Source organism: Aythya marila (genome assembly GCF_965140915.1).
Source record: "Aythya marila genome assembly, chromosome: 1".
Classification (NCBI taxonomy): domain Eukaryota; kingdom Metazoa; phylum Chordata; class Aves; order Anseriformes; family Anatidae; genus Aythya; species Aythya marila.
The window spans coordinates 96,585,423-96,606,346 of NC_139042.1; the positions used below are offsets into that span (position 1 = coordinate 96,585,423).

General features: G+C 40.8%; 1 protein-coding gene across 1 annotated transcript; it reads right to left on the reverse strand.

Annotated features, from left to right (window-relative positions):
• Positions 1-10,370: 10,370 nt before the first annotated feature.
• Positions 10,371-20,848, reverse strand: IL10RB (interleukin 10 receptor subunit beta). The gene is made up of 7 exons (XM_082768395.1): positions 20,271-20,848; positions 19,032-19,155; positions 17,598-17,767; positions 15,574-15,740; positions 14,080-14,230; positions 13,339-13,496; positions 10,371-11,104 (listed from the first exon to the last, which is right to left on the reverse strand). Exons 1-7 carry the CDS (start codon positions 20,317-20,319, stop codon positions 10,892-10,894), a joined length of 1,032 nt encoding a protein of 343 aa, XP_082624521.1. The 5' UTR covers positions 20,320-20,848; the 3' UTR covers positions 10,371-10,891.
• Positions 20,849-20,924: the final 76 nt, after the last annotated feature.

A 20,924-nucleotide genomic window follows, 5' to 3' on the forward strand; every position in this document is an offset into this window, starting at 1 on the left:
TGACGATGCTTCAAGCCATTCTTCTGCATAAAAATGTTCCTGGTTACTGTTGATGCCTTTTCTAATATGAGATGCTGCATATACTCTGAGGATGCCCACTAAGCCTAAGGTCTCCAGCGACACAGATAAAGCTAGGCATAAATGTAGCTTTGTTTCTTTTGGCCCATAGCTTTTAAGAAATGCTTGAGGATTGTTGCAGGGCAAGATATAAAAATCAACAAAATTTACCTTGTTTTGGGATATAAGTATAGGGAGCCTTCTCAAATCCATGAGGCAGTTGAATCGCCTGTACCATCTGAGATGGCAAAAATTGATCCAGACAGATTATTTCTGTGGTTTGCATCATCTTCTTTTATGTGATAACCTTCCCACGTTTTGCTTTTCCAGGCCGGTCATCAACAGGTAACCACAATGCCAGTTTTGCTTGTTCATCTGCTGCAACTGCTGTTATTTACCTGACATTAAGAATCTTTTTTATTATTATTATTATTATTATTTTTTTAAATTACTATAAAAGTCCTTTTAAAAGAGATTTGAGCCATAAGAATCAGATTCTTAGGGACCAGAGAACACTATTGTGCACCCTTCTGATCAGTCACTGAAGACATACGCCAGTCACACAACCCCAAAAGATGTGAGTGCTGGTGTAGTGTTACATTGAAGACAGTCATTAAACGTGCTTCAGGGAACTGCCTATATCTCAGTCATATTCTACTTCCAAGTGTTCCCAAAAAGGTGAATGAAGGTGAGATCCTATGAAATCAACATTGTCAGAAATACCAAAATTAAGTTCATAATAAAAATCCAGTACCTATTTTATCTAACTGTGCTTATGAAATCCAGATGCTATTGATTCTTGTTGATGAATGAATGTAAAACCAATTTGTAAAAAAATAACCAACTCAGTGATGTAAAAGGTGCACACCTATCTTATCAAAAAGACTGATGATTAAGAAGAGGCTAATACCATTACAGTGAGGTTATATAAGAGGCTGTGAACAACCATGTCCTTTGAAACACACAGTGTATAATGTTACCTAGAGTGCTACAAGTGCCTGTGCCTAGCACAATTTCTTTAAGGAAAAAATAACTGATGGAGTGTTTAAACCATCAGTGTAAAGTTAGTTTCAGGCTTCTATTATTAATTTATTTCCATCAATAGCTATGCAATGCAACAAATACATAACGCAGAAGTGTATTTATTATGTAGCAGAACTGAGCAAATAACAGATTTTTTAGGCTGTGAGTACCACTCAGTGGGGGCCATCACAATCATGATATGATGTAGTCAATAGGCCATCGGTGAGGAGAAGCAGTATTGTGATGAAAGCACCAAAGTAGGACACGATCTGTCAGATATCTTCAGCTTCACCACAACTTCCTGTGTAGGTTTGTGTAAACAGGTGTTCTTTAAGACAAAGGCTATTATTTATCCTTTTTTTATGAAGCTGTAAAAAAAGTATACTAGTACTGCTGAAGTACCTTTGAAGTCTTAACAAGAGGATTTCAAAGCAATGTTGAACATAGCTGTAGTACTGCCAGTACTTTTTCATAAACGGAATGAAAGGGTGATGATTTTTTATTAGCTTGTAAATACAGAAATGACTTTTTCAGGACACAAGCTTCCCAGTGGCAGCCAATTTTATCATAGAATGTAATTTTCTGTTAGTCCATTGTTAGTAATTCTCTGGTAATTTTCTAATACTGATATCTTCTGGCCACAGTCCTAACAACAACTAGGGCTCTCTGGATTAGGGAGCTAAATGTCATGTTGTTATGTCCACAGTGCTCGTGGCTGACACCCACCAGGCCTTCTTCACGTTGCACATCACTGATGCTATGCTCCTCCAGCTGCGGAAGGCACCTCCTGTCTTTCAGGGTCAGACTGAGCCTATACCCCAGCTCTTCCCTACCATGAGATGAGTTTTACTGCGCAGAAACAGCAGACTTCTCCCCAAGGGTTGCGCCTCCTTTTCTGGGAAGTACATGAGTTCAGTGTTTCCTGAAGTGTCTGTCACTTTTTCTGACGCACACGCTCTTATAGGAGGAGTCATGCAGACACCTATGTTCTTTTGTGCCTGCCGCCTGCTGCTGCACAGATATGAGCAACACCTGCAGGTGGCTGCTGGCAGAGTGCTTCACACAGCCTCTAACAGCTTCCTGAGCACCCAAATGCCCTTGAAACCAAGGTAGGGAGCAGGCTGTGGGTGCTGGTGGCAGTGCTTTCCACAGGATGAGAGGAAGATGTTGGTCAAGTGAAATTTTTGGTTTCTGAGAGTGTGTGACTGCCAGCTCTTGGCTAGTGCAATCACAAAGTGTGAAAAGCTAAGAGATACGCCTAGTACATTTTTTTCTTCGCTCTTAGTGGGAGGAAAACCGTGCCCTTTAAAATTATGAGTTGGCTGCAGGAATTACCCAACATGCATTCTTGCAAGATGTGGAGTATGCTGATACAAAAATGCTGAGGCTGGTTTAAAACATCTATAAGGCAGAGCTGATAATTATAAAGCCTGCTCAGTGATGAAAGCCTTACAGACACAAAACCAAAAACAATCAATCAAACAAACAAAAAACCCAAACATTTCCTTCTGCACTTCAAGAGAGAGCAGCTACTGAGAGAAGTAACATGTTATACTCTAGCCTGTGGAAGATAAATGCATGGATATAACATGATTTTTAGGAAGATGTATTGCTTGCAGGTCATTTCTGACCTTGAGCCAGATTTATCCTATGATGATTTGTTATCTCATGTGCAGTTTATAGGAAAATATTTTTTATGGCAAATTACTTATCTAAGTCACATTTCACAATAACCATTGTGCAGTCTAGACCATGAAATGAACTACAACTAGCTTCCTAGTTTCTTACTGCCAGAAATGTTGAATAAGCTGATATAAAAGCGACAAAATTTACAGTTTATGTTCTGCTAAGTTTGAATGCAACTTCCTCACTGGTATTATAGAAGAAAGAAACAGACATTGGTGTTGATAAAATCTGTTATAAGAGAAGCTCTATCACCAGCAGACAGGCAACCAAACAGAAGGGAAGACAATGTGCACTCCTGTGGTCACCAAAGTCAATCCTAAAACACACGTGTCACGGAGGAAGCTAAGCCAGGCAGGCTCCACCGAATTTATTTCAGTTGGCTGACAGACAAAGGAGAAATCATTTGCTTGTTTCTTCTCATGTCAGCTCTGGAACAGGATAAAAGAAGCAAATACAGTATTTCATCTTGCTTTAAAAGTATAGAAAGATAGGTTCAGGAAGGAAGGACCTTAGGAAGTCCAGCTCTTTATTGTACAGCCTGAAGGCAGCACCAGTTGTAACTATCTCCTTCCTAATGGGCATTTGTTTTTAGAGTGAGATTTTCTGCCACTTTGGCAGTATCCCCCATTCTTTTTCTATTCTCATCGTTAGAAAACTTTTCCTGATGTCTGTCTTGTTGCAGGCTTGTAACTGCTTTCATGTCAGTCATGGACATAGCAAAGAAACGGTTTATTCCTGTTTTCAAAAGTCCTCCATACATTTGAAAACTATCATTATGTCACCACCAGACTTCTTTTTGACAGGCCGCATAATACCAGTTCTTTTCATCCACCTTCACGGAGCATGGTTTTTGGTCCTCCTGACTTTTCCCAGTACTGGATATAGCTCTTATTAATGCTACATAGTGGGAAGGATTGATTTACATGTTTTGAGGACTGTACTGTGGTTTGTGCAGTCTGTGTGGTATTTGCCTCATTCACAACAGTGAAAAGTTGACTCATTTATAGCCTGACCCATTACAAACCCTGCATTTCTCTCCTTTCACCTAAGCTAATTTTCCTTGTCTGTGGTAAGATGTGGAAAATCTTACTGAAGTCAGAATATGTCCTACTGATTCTGCCTTGTGCAGAAGCTCACCGAGGCACACTGAAACTAATTAAATATTTTTTAAAAAACTTTTTGTTAATACATTCGTATTCTGCAGCTGATTAATAGCTTCTCTACATAGTTTGGAAGCTGAAAATATTACAGGTGAAGTATATAGTCAACAAGACGGCCTGCTTCCTTCCCAGCATGGTGTTTACACATTTGGGCCCTATTTCTACATTTTTTTGGACAAAGTGTGGTTGGATTGCTGTGGTCACATGAAACCCTTGATCGCTTGATAAAAGTAGACTCTTTTCCCCCTTCCAAATAGAGTGGCATGGGTTATAGCAAGTCTATTGTTTAGATTTTTTCCACAAGTATTTTGTCAAGAAATGCAAGTTTTATCTATGTGACGCAAATTCTTCCATCACGTGTTACAAGCAATTTGCTTTTGAGAGTACGCTGTCATTTAGACCAGAGTATTTCACATCAGGAAAAGCTACATAACAGCAGCTGAAGTTTTCTAAAATATTTCCATATCCCTTCTCATTCTAATTCACACTTCAGTCTGACCAACTGGTGCAAAGACACAGCAACTGGACGTTTTCTGATTCTGTTTTCTTCATCTTTGCAGGTTTGTACCCTAGTGGGGATTTTTCCCTGACTTTTGCAGGTACTGTCCAGGACGCGGTTATAGTTTGAGATGAGAACTGATCGGCTACCTTAAGCCTTCCAGATAGAGCCTGTCCTCTACCTTGTAATCCCAACTTCTTTTCCTCCTGCAGCTACTTAATTGGTAAGGTATTCCTCCATGTGGTCCAGGTGGCCAGTCAAAAGCTTCAGCCCCAAGCAGAGGAAGAGATGAGTCCTCTAGGGTAAGGGTTCAGGGGGATATTTCCTGCATTAGCATTTTATTCTCACACTCACGAAGTTCTAGAAAAACACTGAAGTTCAGCTCTTTCCCTTCTCTTCTGACCCTCCTCACACATTAAGATCTACAAGGACAAAGAAGTTTTGGAGTCAGATATGATACTGCATATCACAAATGCCTTTAGCCACAAGACAGCTGAATAATTTCAGCACACAAGATAACTCAGGTGAATAAAACACAGGTATCTGGTCAGAGCAGTGCAATAGGATTTGGACAGAGGGGTCATCATTTGCACCAACCAGGCACCAGAATGTGGAAAGACTGCTGTCAAGCTGTCTTTTTACAGCCTTGGAAAACCTATCAAGTGTCTTCACAATGCCTAACTATGATATATCTACAGTTTTCATCTTTATAGATAACACTTTGTAATGATCAGCAAGTTGTTCTTGATTAGGGTGAGTTTCAGAGCCTCGTTATATCACCAGTCACATCAGCATGTCTGAAAATCTAACCCACACATGGTTCTGGTTGTGATTTATGCGTGATTTACATAGTCTTTGTAGCTACGTTACTCACACAGATCTGTAAAGGAAGGCCCTGCTCTGAGAACCCTGCAGCCTATTTTTAAAAAGTGAAATGTAAACGCTAGGAGCTGCAAGGGAGTAGGAATGAGACAACAAGAGTGTCATGATGTCGAAGGCAACAGGAAAATGAAAGAGCAAATGGAACGAGCAATTCCCAGTATATTGTATGCAGACAAAACTGTGGATTATTTGCAGTACTTTCTGTGAAATAAAAATAGCTATTTTCACCTTTCTTTCCCATGGTGGTACAACAGCAAGGGAAGGAGCCTTGATTTGTACAGATAGTCCATGCTCCTTACTTGATAGCAAGATTACTAGAAAGTTCATTTTGCCTACTAACATTGGTTATTTCCTGACCCACCTCAAAAAATATGATTAATTTGATACCACAGATTCTTATACAGTGTTTTTTATTAAGAGAGTGAAGATCAGCTTTTAAAATGATTGTTTCCCTGAGGAGGTACCAGGTGCCTTGTACCACCTGGGATAGCTGTGGGGCCACCCGGTCCCCAGTACCTGTTGGATTCATCCCCGTTCAGTAACACCCTGTCTTCTCCAGACGCTCACATACACTGTCATTATTCTGTTTCAGGCAGCAGCCTTCTTGCAAATGGGTCATTTGGGTCGAAACAGAGGGGATTATTTTTCTAGTGCAGTCTGCCGCTCCACCCTGTGGCCCTAAAGTTTCTTCAGTTCTTATAATTGGCCTAGCAGTATACTGGGGAGGCCCTGGTGGGCAGAGGTGGTCATCTTCATCTAAGCCATCATTACTTGAATCACCCCAAATATTATCACCCCATTCCTCATGTGATACAATTAGCTTTTGGATTTAAACTATATCAGGGGATCTGGGGGCTTGCATTAACATCATCTCAACGTTTTCCCATAACTTTTGTTCCTTCAAGTGAGCTTCTCAAAATTGTCTTTGCAGTTCTATTTTTATTGATAGTAACAGGACAGTAGATTCATGTTCCTTTATTTCATTCTTCAAATCTTGCATTTTACTGGTTGTTTCTCCTTTTTCTTGACACGTGGCTTCCAGGCATGTCCCCAGCATTTTACAGATTACACCTTTATCTTTCCCATCCTTACTCGAACCTCTAAAAGTGTTTAGCTGCTTTTCTACAGCTTCCCAGGAACACCACTTCTTATGGGCCCTTTCCCCTGGGAAGGTGGGATTGGGACGAATACTGAGCTTTTGTAAATCCTTGGTGATACTGCTTGCCGTCCTGCTGGCTATGCCAATTAGATTTTACACAACTTTACTGTAGCACCAAGTACAGATTTATTATATACCTTTATAGCAAAGAACAAGGATAGATTATATGATTTTAACAGCACTTTAATACATCTAAGTATTAGTTAATTAACACAATGCTCTAAAGAAATTTGCTACAGTAGCTTAGTTAAAGATTTGTGAATGGCTAGGTTCACCCAAGACTTACTGCAGGGTCCTGAGTGGTTTCTAACTCCAGTTGAGGGCCCCCAAAATACCCCCTAGACCGAATTACTCACCCCACTCCTCAGCATTTGTCGGCGTGGGAGGTTGTTCCCCAAAAGGCTGAGCCCCAAGGGGCACTTCCCCTCAGAGGCGTCCCAGCTCAGGGGGAGATCAAGGGTTGCTGTGGTCCCTGGAGAGCTCCAGGAGGTCTTGCTTGGGATCAGTATTTGTAGGATTGTGAGGCCTTTTGGTCAGTAATTTTCCAGGATTTAGGTCTTTTGCCAATTAGTTTGGGAATCAGGTTGTACAATCCCCTCCTCCTTAGCTGCGATGTGAGGCATTCTGTAGATAACAGAGGAATGATGTCGTGATGGCTTTCCCTTCCATATTTATTAGAAAAAAGTGATTCATATTTATTAAATAAAGTGACTGCCAAGCTCAGATTCCTCACCAGGTTGTTTCCTGGAATGAGCTCTGCCTGGTGCTTCATTGTTAATGAGCCGTCTGATTCAAGGAGCAATCCCATTGAGGCTCACAAGCCTGAGCAAGACTTAAGCCACGTCCAGGAGCAGAGCATACCCACCACACCGTACACGAGCAGAGTGTGTCTGCCACATGAAGCCCTGTTTTGTTTTTTTTTTGTCTGAAGGAGGAGGGCTCTCACCTACAAATGCATTCCTGTCAGGGCTCATTTTCAAACAGGAAGACTCCTGGAGCAAACCAAGCTACAGGTCGGCCTGAAGAAAATATATCTGGGTCGCTTTTAGGAGCTCTTAAGAAAGCTCTGAATTACTCTAGAGTGGCACTGCTGCATCTGGCCTTAGCCATGCCCTGCCTTGGTGCCAGTCCCTACTACCTTACGCAGAAAGAAGGAGCACAAGATGTCTGAGAGGTATTCGGATGGGCTAACCCTGCCTAGGAGGAGAAAGTAGCCTAGGTTTCATCTGTAGTCAGCAAGGAAGGAGAAACTCTTCCAGAGAAGGGTCTCAACTGGTTGCCTGTCAAAGAAGGTATTGACGTAGGGGAGCCTGGGGGATTGGCCTCGAGGCAAGAGTTAGTTTCCAAATACATCACCCCTGGTCACTTAGCCCTTTTGTCTACCTGCGACTGATTTACTGGGCCTTAGCTCATTAAATAAATAAATAAAAAGCATTGGAAAAAAAAAACAAAACTGAAATCCCCCAGAAAAGCTGCTTAGCAAAGTGTGAGTAAAAGCTGGAGAAATTAATGGCTTGGCTTGGCTTTAGTCAGGTTAGTAAGAAATGAGGCGAACAAATATGTCAGAGGTGAGAAGTCAGAAGTGAAAAATGAGCCGGGCTTTCCCTTTCCATAGCGCTGTGAGTTCTCCACATCCTTGTTGCACTGCTCTGTGTTTGTTCTTTGTACTGTGTGGCTGAAATTTCACACAAAGTTCCTTTTATGCGTACTGGAAGAACTTATTTTGTCCACGGCAGGTTCCTTGCACTGTTGTGGATGATGCCTGCTGGAGGTGAGCACTCATGAACACCTGCACCGCAGGTGAACATTTCAGAAATACAGATTGTCAGTCTTTTTGGTCATAAACCCTGTTCAAGCCCTGTGTCAGAAGAGCCAAACTTAGCAAGGAAACTAGGAGTCATCCAAGAAATACAGTGCCTGGTTCAGCAAGCTAAATCTATCTTCTATCTTTCATTAAATGTAGTTTCCCTTGTTCTTCTCTCAATGCACTGAACATCCTTGTTGAGATTTTTCAGGTATTGTACACTTTAGCTACAGGCCTTCCCCTTCTCTTGCTGGCTCTATTATTACACACAACATCTGCCTGCTTGCTTAGGGGACTTCTGTCTCTCCCATCACTGCAGTATCTGCATACCTTGATATTCGTGGAAGAGATGAGGCAATGATAGAACAAGGACAGTGCAACTGGGTGACTGAAGCGGAGGCGAGAAGCCAGGAATGAAACATTAATCACAGTCCTCCAAAAGGTCAACTCATTAACACTCCTTCAAGTTTCCTTTATAAACAGCCACACAAACTGTGCTTTACAACAGTGCACAGACAGGACTGTTGGATGCTTCTATGAGTCAAGGGAGAGCAGACAAGCAAGCAGACGTGACTGTCAGCTGGTGCCCTGATTATGAGGTTAGCTCTGGAGGAAATTAGACTTCAGACACAAGACAATCTAATCAGAATTTCACAGGATGTCTCTCCACCCATTCAGGATAGTCTTTACAAAACATACTCTGCATCAGCACCTTCATTTCTGCTCTTCGTGGCATACAAGCTCCTTGTATGACCACATGCTCCTTATTAAAAAGTTACACAAGGCTATCAAGACAAAGCCTGCCTTTCTTCACATTTGAACAGGCTGAAAGAGGAACAGCCTTTCCCTCTCCTCTCTTGTGACACCACAACAACTGGTATCAGCAAAGACACGAGGGGAAACACTTCCTCTTTTTAGATGGGGAAAGCCAAACCCTCAAGAGTTCAGGCTATGTTCCTATGCAGATTCTTCCTGCTTTAATCTAAGAAGACCGTATCTCTGAATAACCAAGGTTTTTATTTTTAGGTTGGGTTTTACCAGCGGGTCTGTGATTAGGTGGCACAGCACATGGGACAGCCCTATCTGTACCCTCATCAAAACCTTTGAACCCATTGATTGACTTCAGCCACTGCTGAGAGACAGTAACTTTGTGTTCTTCCATGAAAATTAGCAGTCAGATAGTCAAAAGAGGCTCCCCTAAAAACCAGGAAAAGGTAGCAAAATTTCAAATCTCTTCTGACATCAGCTGGCCAGCGAACTAGCACATGCATCAGTCATAGGAGCTGTGCTATGTGATAGCTTAGCAACTTACTGAAGAAGTTGCTACCATGAAAAGAGGGATAAGGAACACACAGCTACATTTTTGTGGTGGAGAGGGCTAGCACTCACAGAATAGCTTTGGTGTGAGGTGAACAAGAACATCAGTGAACCAAGATGTTTTAAAAAACACAGCGAAAATGATTTCCCATATCCCAAATGGTTCATTAAAATAAAGTATGATGAAAATTAAGGAGTGCAGAAAAAGCTAGTGCAGATTATGTATAGCTGGCTGGTACAAGGAATCAATATCTGTTCTCCTCCTGTTTTCTTCCTGCAACAGTTCCTAAGATGTCAATATTTATGCATTAAATAACAGACTTCAAAGCTATAGCCCAAAATGTTGTGATTTCCATATCATATTACACTTTACACACAATTTCATTTGTAACAAGTCACTTTTTCTGCCAATTTAATTTTTCACTGTCATTTTCATGTAATAATATATACAGTAAATTGCATCACTCAAAGCGTCACACTTCATGCCCTGCTGTTGGTGTGGACATAACCTTGACACAAAGCAGCAGATCAATAAAGGTGAGAGTGCATTATGTAATGTGTAACATCCACCTGGGTTTACTTTTAACTCCCACTTCAGCTGCAAAGTTTTCCACAGACTTCAGTGGACTCTGGATTAGGCAGGCAAAGTTTAGTAAGAAGCTGCAGGGCAGAAGCTCAGGGGACTGAATGATACCTGAAGAGAGGGCTACCTGGCAGCGTACTGGTATGTTCCCATTATCCTTAGCAATGACATAAATAACATTTGCAACTCAAAACACTGAATATTCCTGTTTGTTTTATTATGTTGGTACACAACTTACCGTGCTTGACTTTATAATCTTGCATGAAGTTAAAAAAAAAACAATAGAAAGATTACACCACTAAGGATATATTAAGAAATATACGCAACTTCTCATTAAAAAAATAAGTCCAATCAACTCTTTCTTTGGAAAATATAATCTTCTTTTACAAACCTTTTACAGTATGCCATTTTGATTAGCTTTCACAATAAATAGTCCATCAGTTACATTAGCTAGTATCATGTATCTGATACATGCTTTTAAATTAATGTCATAATGTAGTCCTAGGTATTGCTACAACTGAACAGTGAGCCACTAAAAACAGTGGCAAAAATACATATAATTTAACTCCTCATCTATAGTGAAGTTTCTTGCACCTTAAAAATTAATGATTGTATTCAGAGCTTCACGTATGAATTTCAGGTGTCTTAAGAACGCAGCAATAAGATAAACTTCAACAGCCTTTGCTTTTCTTTCAACCTGACTGAAGTATGAGGAGTGTATTTAGTTCCTTTCTGAAGCTGGTAATATATTTGAATCAGAAACTTCTTGTTCCGAGTCCTGATGGTGCTCTGTTGTTTTGCTGGCCTCATCCACAGTCTCATCACTTGGAGTTTTAGATTCCTCTGAAACGACGGTTAGCTTGTCATAAAAATGATGCTCTTCTTGGGGAAGCGGAGAAAAAAACTGCGAACCGCTAGGAGGCTTGCTCAAAAACTGTGAAGGAAAGAGGAAATGAGAAGTAAGCTGTGCCAGCCATCCCCATCCCATTTACTTAGAAATCTTTTACATTGCTTTCCCACATGATCAAGCTTTCTCAGTCCTCAGAAGTCACAGTGGTGACAACATAGTAACCTCTTTGCTCATTTCAGTGTCCTGTGCAAGACTTGGGAACAAGTCAAAAATGTCTTTATTTGGAAGAACATACTGTGGGATCAGCAATTTCTTTGGAACATAACCTTTCTTAAAAAAATCTACTTAGGTTTTTGTTTGGAAAGAAAAACTAAAGACAGCGAACTCACTGTAGGTGAAGTAGTTCACAGAGAGATTTGCAGAATAGCTCCAAGAGATGTGAATCATCCCTACCAGATCAGAGAGCTGCTAGCTGAGACATCGAAGAGAGATGCTTTAAATGTCAACATAAAACATGACTGTTTAAACAAGTAAAGGACATGGAGGGAGATTTGCAGAGCTACACAGTTCTGTGAGAAAGATGACTTAATTTTGGTACTGAAATATCACAGCTTCCTCCCACTCCATGTTCTATTGATAAGATGGAATCAGCCTCCAGAATCACAGTCCTAACAGGATGTCACAACTGTATTTTGAATGCCAACACAAGGATAGCACACCTACTCGACACAGTAATAACATGTCAACCACTGATTTTGGCAGCTCATGGGGCAGTTCAATTTATTGGTAGCAGCTAGATGAGTAAAACTTCATTTTGTTTCTGTGACCTGAACCTTGTCACCTACGCTTTTAATGCATTTTACATATAATAAACTGCTTTAGCAGGAGTCCTGTTCACTATAATTAAACAAACAAAAAAACCTACGCTAATATGGTTACTAGAAGACTTTTTTTCTGGCAAGCTCTGATTTGAAACGTTGTGTCAGTAACCTACAATCTCAAGTGTTTGTGCAGTTAAGCCACTGCCTTTGATAAGTGTCATTATACTTAAGTATGACTGACCTTTATTAACCAGTATCAGCCACTTACACAAAATGAAGATTGCTCACAGGTTTCGCACAAGAAAAGGAGAAAATGAAGTTTGACCTTATCCTGCAGAGATCAGAGGAAGTCTGCCTTCACAGCAGCAGAGCCCCAGGTTCAGCAAGTTACTATGTGCTGAATGTGTGCTTAACTTGATGTGCAAGATGATTGCTAAGGCAGCTGCAAAGCCTTAGTGTGCTAATAATCCCTGAACAAGTCAAAATGGAAGACTGAAGAGAAACTGTAGGAAATTTAGAAGAGTGTGAGTTAGCAACTTTAGCGTATGTAACATTCTGTATAGCCTTGTTTCTTGGAAGAGATTGTGACACAGCATTTAAGTTGCTAAAGGGGTAACAAGGTCAGTGGTATTCCCCCAAAGTAATGGTTAATGTTCATTGGTCTTATTGATCGATTACTTCTTGAATTTTCAGATTTCAGTAAACTCTTTGCTCAAGTTGAGTTTTAGTACATACATGAAGGAACTTTGTTTCAAAACAGATGTACAATTTTAAGTGCAAAATGAGACAGTGGAGACCGATCACAGTTGCTCACTATCTAAGAAGAGGAAATGGAAATAGAGGTTAACACCTGTTATTCTCTCACTTGAAAATGCAAGAAAACATCCTGTTTCTAAGCCATATAAAGCTTCACACTGAGAATTATGCAATTGCTTTAGGAATAAAAGTCTGTGCCAAGTGTTTAAATTGGTCAGCTTTTAAGTATTTTGGACCATTCTGTATTTTACAGTTTATTATACTGTTCGGTATACTTCAAAAGGCAGTCTGATTGCAACACTCTACCTCTGTTTACGCAGTGACAGAACTTGATGAAAAAACTGGTAAAATTCATGCAAAATTTAAAACCTTACAATGTGAGAAATTAAACATTAGACAAACTAATTTCTACCACCTTGCTCACATTAAGAAGTACCTTTGTCAGTTATTTCCCCACCAAATTTCAGGACTTCATCATTTACACCTATTCGAATGATTCTCAGAAGTTCTACCATACACAACTATACAAAAGCAGGTAACAGAAGGGGTTCTTCTAACCCACCTACCAATAACCACCTTTCCTCTTTATAGTCTAAAAGCCCCTCAGATGGCTAACAATCAGGTGCAGATGAAAGAATGCAAAATAAAAGACATTTGAAACGTTTGGCCACAGAGAAGCTTTGAAAAGCAGACAGTTCTACCAAAGATGCTGATTTTAATTGTATAAGGTAGAATACAAACCTCTTTCAAGTGTTGTGGAAAAACATATGAAGGGCAGAAGACATGTTTGGTGAATCGATATAGATACAAGAAGCAAAAGAAACAGACAGGAACAAGTATTATAAAAGCCAGCATTGATCCTAAAAGAAGAGTCACAATTATCCACACAGGAGTTACACCTGCAAAGACAGAAGAAAAAATATTAGAACTGTGATTAATTTCTGTACATACTCTTTACAAATTATCACTTTTGGGGAAAGTGAATAAAAATTATTTTAAAAATTGTCTTCATTATTGATTAATGACTGCTGCGTATTACAGAGAAAAAGTCTCGTGGCCTAGCCTCACAACAGACACTGGCAATATGTAATATGAAGTCCAATTCCTTTCTCAGCTACAAGCATGTGGAACAAAAGCTTTCATACAATAGTGAGTAAAACTCACATTAAAGGAAATTCAGAAACACTGAGTGATCAGTGAAGAGCCTGGGCTCCTTTTAGCTCTTATCTTCAGAGTACGAGCAACACAGAGACCTCCACAGAGGAATGATTGTGACCAGTGCCCAACTGGTTGTAGTTTTCACTTAGTTTCTAACCCCTCAGTTCCAAAGGTGCACATGTATTAACCAACAAACAGTACTAAAATAAGAAATACCAATTTTTGGAAGGTTTACACATTACACTGATTTTCATTTTGGACACCTTTTGACATTGCCTAACTCAGTACCACGTTTATAACAATTCTTATGCTCCAGATTATTACCGTTGTGGGTGGTCTGCTCACAAAGCTCTTGACTCAATTCCCCCGTTTTGTTCCACTCAGGAATAACTGCTTGCACTTGAATACAGTATACTGTCCATGGCTCCAACTGAGATAATATTTCTGAGTTATGCTTAGTATCTATGTGAATTACCTAATAAAAGAGAAGAATACAAAAAAAAAAAAAAAAAAAGGAAAGCTTAGTGAATAGGCTAAGTAATTAAAATGAATTTTAGTATGATAAACCCTAACAGCTTATAGCTGCAGTGTGAATCAAGCTTTTCAAGGCAGACCAAAATGCCCTACCAATACCAAATAACTGCTAATTCTACACTGATTTCACCTGTGGTTAGAGTGTGAGACCACTCATACCACTGACTTCGGGTGTTTCTAGCTGCATCAGTAAAGTTATAGGTTAGAGATGTCACTAATGAGATGCTTGCAGAGAGAAACAAGCGCCTCACCAAAGGAGGCATCCTCTTTAGAGAAACAACCTATGAAGCTACATAGCCTACCCTTTTGCCTCTTTGATCATGATGGGAAATTTCCCAGACTCATTCTGAAGCATTACAAGCACAGTTTCTAACTGAAGTTCTCACTTTCCGTGGTACATTTCTTAAGTTTGCATCCCATATGCAGCAATACCTTTGTTTCTTGTAACTTTGGAATTGAAAAGCAGTAGGGGATTGGGGAATTGAAGGTCCCTTGTTTTCCGGAATTGAATGGCAAGAAATTTTGCAGGGTAACAAATACAAACCAGAACTGTATGTAGTGGAGCCCTGTTAGATACAAATAGTACTGATGTACACAGCTCTAATTGTTCTGTGACTAATAGCTTCCAGTAAAGCAACTCCTCCTTTTCTGTAATACAGCTTATGACCTTAAATAATTAATACATTATTTCATGATCTTTCACCATGCATTCTGTACGGAGAGGTCTTTCGAGCTGAGTAACACATCTGTCTGTGGAAAAGGCTGTCTGTCAGACAAAGAAGGCAAATTACAACTCACAGAAAGTGATGAGGTAAAAGGTGAAGGGCAGCAACCACAGTAACAGCAGGCTGCTGCCACAGTGGTATTCAAAGCTCAGAGTTCCACAAAGAGCACCAATTCTCGAATGACATGAGACTTGAATCTAAATCAGCTTATCTCCATATTCACATGACTGATGCATCTAAGCTTACCTGTGGTTATTAGGTGTGAAGTACACAGCTTTGGTGGGGATCACCGCATCACTAACTGAGGGAATAAACTCTCATAATGAAGCACTTCTTTCTACTTACGGAAAGAGCAAATTATATCCACGCTACTGTTCAGCTACACAACTACCTGCTGTTTTGCTCCAAATCCAAGTAGTAACGACTAGGCTTTATTACACTGTAAATAGTAGGGATACATTTTTATTTCAACACTGTTAGTTTTTGAAACTTCATCACTTCACCAAGAAAACAATGTCTCAATTTCAGAGAGTCACAACACCCAGGAATCAGAAGTTACCTCTGTATTTCTGCCCTTCTTCCAGTACAGCAATCTGTAGTGCCACGAGCCATAATATTGCCTTAAGGACCACCTGTCATGTTCGCGTTCAGCAACAGGGCCTGTGAAATCCACGTGCAGAGACCCCGACTCAGACTTCACTTTTACATCAGGTGGCCCAATGATTGCTACATAGGACAATGGTGGAAGAGATGAAAGAGCAGAATTCAGTTTCTTGTTGTTTCCAAGTTGAGTTTTCATACAACCTATGACAACTCATGCTTTAATTCATTTAATATATTAGAATAAAGTAATTTCCTGCCATGGGTCAGGCAAAAATAAAGCATTTCTTTATTGAACTGGTCTTCAGAGGGATTTGTTTTTGCAAGTTATGTATCCCATATACCCAATTAACACAGTTCTCTTTCGCCAGCTGTGGGTACCCCTGGGGGAGGAAGGACTGTTTCTATAAGTTATGTCTCACTTCTCCTCCTGAGTCAAGCTGCTGCAACATCTGTCTAGGAAAGGAAGAACTCAATATACGGATCATTTTGCATTCCTTGACAAATGTGTGTTTAATTAAAACAATGTATTTTTCTGAAACATAAATTAATGTAGTGCTCAAGAATATGTTTTTGAACTTGTGAAATATGATGTGAGGAGGTTCTTGGTTACTCTTGTTTTCTTAGGCTATCCCTACAATGCAGCGTGGAATTTTTTAAAGCAAAAAAACAACACTGCAACACCAGAAATTATAACACTACAAGGAATATCAGACATTTTTATCATGATCCCTTGCTCAGATCAGCTATGACAACATGAAAACCTCCGTGCCTTCCTCGGAGGTTTGGCCAATTGGCCAGTACTCCCAGATCTTTCTTTCCAAGTAGTTTTATAACCACACTTTTCCAGTTCAAAAATAAACTGTCTTTCAAAAGCCAAGCTTGTTCTGAAGCCTATGCTCTCTTTCAAATGAATGTCAGATTACAACTGTTAATGATTTACACGTTTGATCTCTGGTCTGTAAACCCATCTGTATTTTTTATTGTATTTTACTTTCTTTGGATGTAATTTACACTTGTAACGTTTGATATATCTACTTTTTTCTGTGCTATGTTCCAGAGCTTCTGTTCTAGGCAGATTAAATTATATCAATATTACACTTCCAGGGAGAGAACCAATAAAAGCATTTTGAAAAACAAGGCTGTAAATGGCAATGTTACAGTCTGAAATCCAAGGAAGAAAATGGTGAAATTCAAACAAACGAAGGCTGAGCAAGTGAGAAAGGATCTTAAGCAGTGCTTCTCAAAGACAAAGTGTTACAAAAGCTTCCGGCATGGTTTTGTAATAACAGCTGTGAGGAGAAAAAAGCCTTGGGTAAAATCAGTCTACAAGAATTTGATTTTGCTCATGAACACAGTAAAAACATAAAAAATAAAGAATACTCATTGGTAAAAACCACTCCCTCATTCCCATGCTCAGATGAAAGCAGCATGTAACAGCTCTGCATTCTAATATGAGGCAATATTTAAACAACTGTTCACAAAAGGCTGTAAAGCTTCACTAAGAATGGCAATATTATGCAATGAAGATTAGTTCTTGACTGACAACTAAACTTCTGCTGGGAGTTTTATCCCTTAATAATTTTTATTATTAAGAAACCTTTTTGCCTGGCACAGCAACGATGATGAAAGTAATTGAACTTTTTTTGATATGCAGGAAGTCTGAATCTTTGAAGAAAATCTCTTCCTGGCTAAAAAATGTAAACAATCCCTTATACTAAGCGAAAAAAATACCATTTTTTAAGAGCCTCTTTACTGAGGTTTCAGGTACCAGTACTAACATTTAGGTGTAATAGTGAATCTGCTGTGCTTTCTGACAGCAACTGCTGCCTTCACAAAATAACAGTGTTGCAATGAAGATTTTATAGTTCAGCTTAAGTACATTTAAAATGATCTTTATGCTACAGATTTTCTTCTGTTGCAAATTGTGTAGGTGCATCAATAGCAGACAATATTTTCACGGAAGATTAGAAAAAGGCTTACTGTCATCCATTGGCCTAAATGTGATGACTGCCCAGTTTGAATGTTTATCTTCTGACTCCGCTCTGACCCGTAACTCGTAGTCTCCATAAAAAGACAGAGAAGAGACGTCGCACTCTGTGACACTCAAATTTGTCCTCAAATTTTTAAATTTGTCTTTAGGCAAATTGACGCTATGTGGAAAAGGAAAAACAAACAAACACACACATAAATAATGTGTACATTATAAAATTGACAAATTATCTTTCCTCTCAATGAACTAGAAAAGTGACATGCCTTAGTGGCGTTTCTTAAAATGCAGTTATGACTCGTGAACAAGTTACAAATGTGTACAGATAGATTAAGCATTTTCTGTGTATCGATAAATTAGTGATAAATTTGGAGATTAAGATTATGACTCAGTAAACAGATACCCTTTTCTTGACAGTGGTTAAAAAACTTGATTCAACAGACAGTAGATATTAAACAAGACTGCAAATATTAGACAATATCACTGTGCATGGCTTTGCTTTGTTCAGATCCTTTGGACATGCACTCAAGGAAAAGCTAGGGAAAACAGAGCCCAAGAGCTGAACCATTTAATAAAAGATGACATTATTTGTTTTGCTTCACAAGTCCAGCTGGGAACGTAGCGGTCAACAGGTAACTGCTACCAGAACTCAAAAATCTTTTGACCAAGATGGCCTGGGCCCTGACTTGGGGGATTTCTTCTCTGCCTGCACTGCTTGAGGGTGCCATCTACCCAACTTTATCTCCCATCCTGCCTTTGCAATAGAATTCAGCCATTAGCAGGAGAAATTTGGCCCAAGACAAGGCTTTCTTGTCAAGCACTGCGGTATGCCGCAGACACACCTGTGGCAGGAAAGACCATCTCGGAAGGACACAGTGGAAAAAACAGTTCAAAACTAAGTCACCAAACCTGACAAAAGGAGACCTCAGAAAACATGTCCTGAGCTTAGAGGCATTCGGCTGAAGAGCCATGGCCTGCAGATTGTCAGGCATTTCTATGAAGGACACAAACAAGCAGCCTGCACCAGTGGCAAAGCACAAAATGCTGCTGGGAGGTGAAAGACCAGATAAGGTCCTGATTCAACAGCCATAGTCCTGCTTAACATGTGATGGCTACATGGCAGAGAAAAACAAAACCAGCCAACATTAAAATATGTTTCCAGTTCAAAAAAAGTATGTAGAAAACTTTTGGGTGTGAAATGTATAGCTAAGTAAAAGGCAGAGGTATTTTCTTAGAAGATGTGCCTCTCACAAGCTAAAGGAAAAGGACAGCTACCTATCTTGTTATAAGAGAGGGAAGAAATCAATCACCTGCAGCTGGAAAATATGAATTTATGAATTTCTGTGACAGCTACAGATAGGTACTTAAAAGAAATGCAAAAAAAAAAAAAAGTTTAAAAAAAAAAAAGACAACTCCACCAGACTTACCTCTTAGACTGGACAGTATAACTTAAACGGCCTTTCTGAAACCTAGGTGGATCCCACATTAAAATGCTCTGAAGATTAACTGAATTAATCCTTGCGTTTTGGGGTTTGGGCACTGTTCCAGAAACTGTTAGGGCAATCAACAACAAACAAAAATCTTAGTATGCGTTCCTCCAGTGACTTCTCAGTCATCCAAAACATAAACACCGCCTTCTTTTCCTTCAGGCCTCGGCCTTTTTTTTTTTTTTTTTTTTAATTTATTTTTAAATAGACTTTAATACAGGCTAGACACATCCCAACAATCATGCAACAAAAGCTTACACAACAAAACCAAATTAGCTAGCCCCAACGACTTCCAGTAAGTACTGCCTCATGACACCACAGCTTATTATGAATGAGTTGCTCGTTGCTGACTAAGACTTCGTGCCGATTGGGCTATGTGCACGAGCTTTCACTGAGACTGGCAAGGCACAGTTTTTCTAAGTAGTGCTCTGGTAGTACTATGGCAAAACACTGATGTGTGGATTGCATATATATGCATTTTTTTTTCCTGAAGAGGACCACAGTCTTTCTATGTAGGACTGGGCATAAGATTAAAAGAATTAAAAAAATCTTCGCTATATCATTGCTACATGGATTAGTATTGACATTTAAAACGCTTTACTCGTTCTGTTTAATGACCACCCTCTTAAAAAGGAGAGAGAAGCGCGAAGTGCCCTTGAAGACGAGAGGTCTATTAAATATATAACACCAATAAACGTGTCGGTAACCAGCACTCGTTATAAGCGATGGAAACAAGGTGATTTTGCTTTAGTGAAACTGAATAAAGGAAGTCCTAAAACAGCACAGCTAGCCAGTCCACTACCTCGATTAAGCCCTTTTAACACTACTGCTGACACCGAAGCCAAAGCAGAAGGGACTTCGCCCCGCTTCTGCAACACACCTGACCAAGGCAAACACGCCCCAGCGGGCCAGACCATTGCTCAGAGCACACAGGAGCAAGCCCTGACGCGGCACACCGTGTGAAAACACACAAATCCCCCAAATAACCCGGTAACGCGGGGTCGTGCGGGGCGCAGAGCCCGAGCCTCCTGCCTCCTCTCCCACCCGCGGATCCCCGGCGGCGCTTTGCGGGACCCCCCCCCCCCCCATTAAAGGTCCGGGGCGGGGAGGAGCCCAAATCCCCAGCCGAAACCGCGGCTCCGTCCCCACCCCGCGACAACCGGAGCCCCCCGGACTCACCGTAGAGCAGGAGGCAGGCGCTGAGGGCGCCCCGCAGGGCGCCGGCCATTTCGGCTGCCACCCTCCCTCCGTCCCTCCGTCAGGCGCTGAGGCGCCGCCGCGCCATGGCAGCGGGGGCGGCCCCGGCTCTCTTCCTGAGGGCGGGCCGGGCACCGCTCGTCACGCCTTCCCCTCAGGAGAGCAGGCAGCCCTTCACGGCGCTGAAAAGCCCTTTTTTATTGTAAAATCAATGAGTTTCGGCGACTCCTCGGCTCTAGGGAGCGTAGTGGGGACGCAGCGGGGCAGCTGAGGAAAGGGGAGGCAGGTGGGGCGGTGCGGTGGGGAAATAAATATTGGTTAACAGGCGTCAGAGGAAGCAGGGCGGCAAACCTCGCTACCAGCAACAGGAATGTTACCTGAGGAAAGGTTCATCTTTTGAGTTCAGGGCCAGGCCTGCAGAGATGCCCGTGCCACTTCCACCATAACATTCAGCATCCCAATCGGAACAGTTCTCCCAGCTGAAAATGCCAGTTCTTTGTGAAGGCTTAGCACGTTTGTTTCTGGCCCCTTGATCTCCTCCTATTACTAACTAAACAGGGATACAACACAGTTTGCTGCTTTTCCTCAGGTAGACACGGGTCCTCTGCCTTCACTTACCTATGAGCAGTTCCACTG